At 41.9% G+C, this 7,373-nt stretch overlaps 1 protein-coding gene across 1 annotated transcript in view; it reads right to left on the bottom strand.

Moving 5' to 3' along the window:
• Nucleotides 1-5,062: 5,062 nt before the first annotated feature.
• LOC306713533 (poly(rC)-binding protein 4-like) overlaps nucleotides 5,063-7,373 on the bottom strand; it is a 34,986-nt gene continuing 32,675 nt past the window's right edge. The window contains exon 14 of the mRNA XM_079183264.1: nucleotides 5,063-5,411. Within this exon, the coding sequence (XP_079039390.1) occupies nucleotides 5,066-5,411 (346 nt within the window). The 3' untranslated portion in view covers nucleotides 5,063-5,065. The remainder of the gene's footprint in view (nucleotides 5,412-7,373) is intronic.

The raw sequence follows: 7,373 nt of genomic DNA, 5'->3' as shown, positions 1-7,373 counted from the left end.
CTGAACCTGGACAGCTGCAGTGGACACTGTTTGTTTAGACCCCCCACCCCCCCCCCACACACACACACACTGAGGAGGAGCTCACACTCAGACAGCGTTGGAATCGCCTACCTGCCTTAAGTGCACTCAAATGCAGTTTGACCTCTCATCCGGACTGTGAGAAGCTCATTTAGCGACAGCCGTTCTCCTTTTCATTCTCCTTTTGCTCAACGCTCCCCCAAAGGACAAAAACAAACAAACAAACAAACAAACAAAACAAAAAAAAAGAAGATATCTACCTAGTGATGTTTTGTATGGTTTCGTCCCGCTTTGGTTTCAGGTTGTCGTTTGGTTCGTATAGCAGCTAATATTTCTTATTCTGCCCGCGGCTCTTCTCTCGATCACCTTCTGTCGAGTGAAAACTGAAGATGTGTTTCAGAAAGAGCTCTGAAGCCCCGGACAGAGAGAGAGAGAGAGAGAGAGAGAGAGGGAGAGAGAGAGAGAGACAGAGAGAGAGAGAGAGAGAGAGCGCGGTTTTACTTGTTTTTGCGGAGCAGAAGAAACAGCGCTGTAGTGGGTTGGAAGGATATAGCTAATATTTTAACAATTACTTGTTTTTCCTGGTTGTTTTTTTTGTTTTTTTTGCAGGTGGGATGCTTTGTGTTACTGTACATCGAGTTGTCAGCTGACTAGACAACATCTATTTTTGTATGTGAGATCATCAGTTGTGTGAACATATTTCAGAAACCGTACCGAGACAGAGGAGGGTACTGCATCAGCTGTTGTACTTTGTATGGAGGTTTAACCTGAAGTCAGATATATCGCCTACAATATGTGAGTATCTCTCATGAGCCGGGCGGCGCTGAGGATAACTGGTGACTGAAGTGATACTCAAAATATAGGTACAATAGAATTTTTCAATGTAAATTCTGTTATTGTACATACAGCAGTATTGTGAAATATTTTTGAGAATTATTGCAGACGCCCCTAAAAGGTTTATCGTCGTTTTTTTGTGTATATACGTGTACTCCAGAGATCAGTGTAATTGATAAATATCTATAATCAGTGTTTGAAAAAGGACAAATCCATTAGACTGTGGCTGTCTCCACCGTTCTTGACTTCGAGTCTTCTCATATAAATACTTTATACACTTTTCAATGTGCTTTCCTGTACATATGGTGTTAGCATGATCAAACAGTGTTTGGTTGTAAAAGTGGTTTTCCTACTCCCATAACTGCTGTGGTATGGAATTCATTAACGATGCCAAACATTAAAGACAATCTTTTATCAGCGCTAACTCTTCCTCCTTTACCTTGTGCTGTGCTGTGATTGGTGGAGCGGTGTGTCGAGTGGACAGTAGAGGGCGCCGCCCGGCATGGAAATACACGGAGCAGACGGCAAAGTGGTGAGAATGTAGGCAGGTGTGTGTGTGTGTGTGTGCTTCATCTTTAGTTAAAGCTCTATTTATAGTCGACATAATGATAACAATGAATCACATGTGAAAGGGGTCGCCTGTAGTTATGAAGCTGCAGAGTTATCACCTGAATCTGCAGCTCTCTGGAGTTTCAGCTCATTGTTCAGCAATCCGAAGCACAAATGTACCCGTTTGGTTTGGTTTTCTGGCTCTATAGGTATTTGTTTTTTTCAGCAGAAACACTGTTAAAAGGAGAACTAAACAGCAGACGGACACAGTCAGACGCTAGCTGGTGAACGTAGCGGAGCATTTAGCAGCTGAAGAGACAGATGTTTCCCTCAGAGACCTAAAACAGGACTAACAGAGTAATTGGACTTATATTCACCAGGTAAACAGAAACAGCAAGTACTTGTTAGCAAAAGTAGAGGAAAAAGTACAATGTGTCCCTCTGAAATGTAGTGGAGTTGAAGTGTAAAGTAGCCTCAACTGAAGTAAAGTGCAAGTACCTCTAAATTGTACTTAAAGGAGACATATTACTCTCATTACTAGGGTGTATTTTGGGTTTCTACTACAACATGCTTGCATACTTTAACACAGTGTATTTCATACCTGGGCCTTCAGTGCTGTCCTACTACAGTTGAACCACCTCATTATGACGCCAGCATGACGGGATGCTGCGTCATTAACGGACAATGCATCGAGTCAAAATCAATGTAATTAACAGAATGACAAGAACAAACTCACAAGAACCAGTCAGATATATTCATATGACAACAAAGTAGGTAGAATAACATAAAACCCAAATAACACGATTCAACAGGCCTCTGCACATTCCAGTAAACCTGCAGCAGCACTAAAACACGTATTCCACCGCAGACTAAAGGGCACCATTCAAATATTATTCACATCAGAGGGAACAATATTAACCATATCATAAAAACGACACAATAGAAAAGTTAACACAGCAGTAACGCTACTGCAGATGTAAAAACACAAAAGCAGTTCACTTACCAAAGCTGCTGTTCACTATTTAAAGACAAAGTCCATCCTCCTTTCTTTGATTACAAAGAGTTTAATGACGCGGTTGTACAGAACATCGGTTCGGTTCAGTTCCACTAAGAAGTCGACTCTCCCCAGTTGTATTTCTTGAATACGTTTAAATGTGTTTGAGGGCTGAAAATGTAGAAGATATTGGGATTGTCACCGCACAACATGCCAAAACGCTAAAAATGTAATATCACGTAAAACGTCTTACATATCTTTAAACTTTAACTCTTACTACTACAAAGTTCTGCTGGCTAGTTTCACAACAGTCACGCTAGCCCACTGACCAATCAAGCTGCACGTTAATGATGACGTACTTGTAGGCCAGCTAGAAGCTCTGACAAGTCAAAGAACACGCCCAACATGTCAAACTAAAGATCTGATTGGTTGAAGACTGTGACAATCAACAATAGAAGCTCTGCTTAAAACAAGCTGCGCTGGAAGCAGAGCAACTGAGGGAGACGGTAGCTGTGCAATGAGAAAATAAGCTAATGGGAAAAATATTTAGAATACATGTAGTGTATTTATAAAAAGTAATTAAATTATAAAATAGCTATAACTTTGTGATTCTGTCTAGGTGTGTGAGTGTGTATATGGATAAATCAGTGTGTGTGTGTGGGTAACAGCATGTCACACAACCCCTGGGTCCACCACAGAAGAAGAAAGACCACCTCTTCAGCGACAGTGACGGCTAAGGTTCCTGCTCTCAGCAGCTTCACACCGTCACCAACGTTGTACCTTAACATTCGTATGCAGCGTTTCTTCTTTCTTTCTCTGGTGTGTGATAACACAGCTGGAGTTTAGGTTTTATTCGTGGGGAATCAATAACGTGGTCTCTGTTAGGAATACATGTATGAGCACATTTCTCTGCAAATATAATGAACAGAGATGGTGGAGCTCAGTGAGGAGCAGTGACATGTGGCCTACAGGTGGCACAAGTGACCCATTTAGAGCTCCTGTAGGATCCTGAGACATAATCCCAATCTGCTCTGTTTATATCAGAGCAGAACTGATACAATACAACATGATTATATCAGCTGCTTATTTAGGGTTTTATGTTTGATGGATAGATGGAGGGAGAGATAGATAGATGGATGGAGAGATGGAGATATGGATGGTTAGATGGATGTACGGATGGATGGATAGATCGATAGATAGCTCTAAGCCTGGCTGTTGGACTTCAGCTGATTAACACTGAAGTTGTTATCGTTGTGTGTGTGTCTGTTTTTTCTCTGAAACGTCTTCTGTAGCATTGAGGACTGAGCTCTCTGCGTGTCTCGCATATCCATGACGCAGTCACAGGAAGAAGAAAAAAAGCAGAAGAGTTGGGATGAAAGGATCCTCTCCAGAGGCTGATGATGCCGTGGTGCATGCTGATGCAGATACTGAAATTCATTTTAAACAGCGTCACCGTGGCTCCTCTCGTTTCTACAGCTCCCTCTTTCTATTTTCTTCCCATCTTCTTCTTCCTCCGTCTTCCTCACGTCTTAAAGTCTCCCTGTATTTCGTCTTAAGGGACTCACAGCGAGTGCATTCAGTGTAACGTGCTCTCCACACTGGATCTTTAATCCGTGCACACTTGCATGCATGTCAGTGGCAATGCCAGTCGAGCTCTTCCCCCCCCACCCCCGGTTGCATCGGTGTCATTCTGTTGTTATTGTTTCGGGGCAAAAGAGCACAATGATGTGACAGGCGTCTCTCACACGGTGCGACACCGACAAGCTGCCATCCAGCCTTCTCGTTTGGAAGAAAAGCAAAAAGGAAACCTGGTATCTGGAGTCGCATCTCTTCGTGTGCACCGTTTCCTGGCTGGATGTGCGCTTTTGTGCCGCTGCATTAATTCGACGCAGATTCAGTTGCCTGTGAAGTAAATGAACAGACCTTTTGAGCACCAGTGTGCTACAAATAAAGGTATATATACACATACTGTATATATATTTCTCTTTTAAAGTAGAAGACAAATACATCAGGAAACAAAGATTTTTAATAAATGAAACAATACTAATAAATAAAGATTAAACAAGTTGCACATTCAAAATAAAATCCAACAAAACGAACATAACACTGAACAGTAAAGTACAGTACCAGAGCACGGATTATTACAAAAAGAAAAATCCCAACCCCCCCCCCCTCCCAAAGACATTTACAAATTTTCTTAAAAACTTCAAGAGGCAAACATAGACGTTGTATAAAAGCATCATACAGTAGAGCATTTGTCATCTGAGTATAATTTACAAATTTATTGAAGGATAAATACTTAAAGCTGATCCTTAACTTGAGATGCACACGTGAACGCTGTGATTTAAACATGTGCTTCTCAGGTGAGGTCCCAGCCCTTGTTTTTTTTTTTATTACTTTTTTTCAACTTTTTTTTTAGTGATCAATAACAGTGATGAGGTGACGATGAAAGCAGTCCATCAATTCATGGGAAACAAATGATCTATAACCGTAAATAAGGTTTGAACAGCTTTTTGTCCACATCTCCATTGGTCTCTTCTCTGTTGGTGCATCATAGAATAAAAGTCAGCGGATATGGCTACATCGGGCGTTTTTTTTTTAATGTGTGGAAGAACACTGCAGCTGTCCGTCCCCTGACTCCCCCCCCCCCCCCCCCGGACCCGGAGCTCATCAGTAAGGAGCGAACTTCTGTCTCTCTGGCTTTTTGATGCAGTTGGCTGAGGAGATTTTGGCGGTGTAGGCGGCCAGAGTGGCGTGGGAGGGCGCCGCGGTGACGGCCACGGTGGGGCCGTGGCCGGACAGAGTCAGAAAGGGGACGGACTTGACCCCCAGCAGGCCGGAGAGGGGCATGGCGCCGTACGGGTTGCCCAGCATGTGAGCCGGGGTCAGGGAGCCCATGGTGGCCATGGTGGGTGCGGGGGAGCCGGCGGGGGAGGCCGGCTGGGCGAAGGCCATGTTGAGGTCGACCGGAGACGCCATGGTGGCGGCCTGGGCCGTGGATTTGGCTGTCTCTAAACTATGAGGGCCGTGGGAGACATGGAGGGGAAAGGACAGAGAACGGAGATTAGAGGATTATTCTGTTGCAGCAACACTGGGTGAAGGGTCTGGAATTTATTATTTTTAAACTCCACAGATTTTACACATCAAAGCCTTGCTCTTGTGGAGTACGAGTACTAATGATATTACTTAATCTTACTGTTCTGTTTGCCGTCCTGGAGACATTAAACCAAACAAAGAAATTCTGTTTTATCAGCTTGATAGTTGAGAACTGATGACATGTTTCAGAAGTCCACCACAGAAAATGATTTTATTCTGTTTGTGTTATTAAACATGTTTAAATGTTTACATGTGCTCAATATTCCAAATCCCGAATAATCAGGTTCAGAAGTAACAAACTACATTTACTCTGTCAGTGCACAAACTAATACACATTGACACTTTAATAACAAACTTGTTTTACCATACTCTTATTTATTTGTTTACCATATTTTACCACATTTTCTATTTTTAAATGATGTCTTATACTATTGCACTGTGTCTGTTGTGATGCACCAATCATGAGCCAGATTCCTTGTGTGTGTGTAACGTACTTTGCAAAAACACGTTTCTGATTCTTAGAGTAATTAAATATATTACAATTTTGAGGTAGTTGTACTTCACTTAAGTATTTTCGGCTTCTTCATGTCAGAGGGAAATATTGCACTTTCCTTTTGACTCCACTACATTTATTTGATAACAAGTTATTTTTCAGATTCAGATCGATGATACAAAACATAATCAACATATTTGGGGCAAAGATGAGACTTAAGACATCTGCAACCTTAAAGTGATCGATGCATTAATAATCAATAATATAATAAGGATTTTAAAATAAACCATTCTGCCTAATGAGTATGCTGCTTTTACATTTTGTACTTAGTTGATGCTAATACATTTGTACTTTTACTGCTTTGAATGCAGTACTATTACATAACAGAATATTTCTACACTGTAGTACTAGCCTACTTTTACCTGAGTGAAATATCTGAGTACGTCTTCCACCACTGCTGTTTTTACACAAACAAAGTTGTTTTAATTAATGAACTAATGCATCTACCTTAATTAATCACTGGATTAACGCTCCGTCCGGCGGGCAGTTAAGTGAGACAAATCAAACGCACCCACGATGTTACCTGCACAGGTGCACGCTGGATGTTGCTAACATGCTAATCAGGAGGACCCTCCAACTGAGGAGATGTTCACCTTCACTTTGCGGTGTTTGCGCAGTTTTTGCGCAGCGGGTCAGAACCGGAAGTGTTCAATGTTAAACGAGCAGAGAAATCAAACCTGGAGCAGATTGAGGAGGACACCGCAGTGCGCGTGCGTTCAGACAGGTGAGTACAACCACGAGTTTAAAACTATGAGAAGAACACAACTCCGTGATCGTTGTAGCTCGGCTCTCTCCGTGATGCATCGGTGTTTGCAGCAGCTGTGTTTAAGGCTGGGCTGTCTGTCTTTAATTGTTGATTTTATAAGAAGCGTTAGCTATTCATTTAATTGATGTGGCTTAATATTGGTTGTTGCACGGCTATTGTGTCCATAGCTGTTTTTTTACTGTTTTGTCCTCTTTTCTATATTTAATTGTATAGAAAATGTAAATAGTTGGTTTGGACATAAGGGCTCTCTCCCTCATACTGCAAAATTTGACAGGATGCAGTACATCCCGGTGTATATATATGTTTAGCATATTGCATATTGCACGACATACTACGTATAGAGACATACACAATATGTTTCTGTTGGTAGTATGGTAGTTTGGGTATTGGAACACACAGACGGTCTTAAACTATGGTGGTCAGGCTGCTCTCCTCCAGCATTCGTAGCTATACCTAAGAAAAATAGCGCTCCGCTATTCATAGGTGTCCCACGAAGAAATGTATGCACGTAATCATGAACGAGTAAGTATAAAGACCTCAAAAAAGCCGACGGGGATGGAGGT

This window comes from Pholis gunnellus (assembly GCF_910591455.1).
Source record: "Pholis gunnellus genome assembly, chromosome: 2".
Classification (NCBI taxonomy): Eukaryota; Metazoa; Chordata; class Actinopteri; order Perciformes; family Pholidae; genus Pholis; species Pholis gunnellus.
The sequence above is the reverse complement of the archived record's forward strand: the minus strand, read 5'-3'. Positions and strand labels throughout refer to the sequence as shown.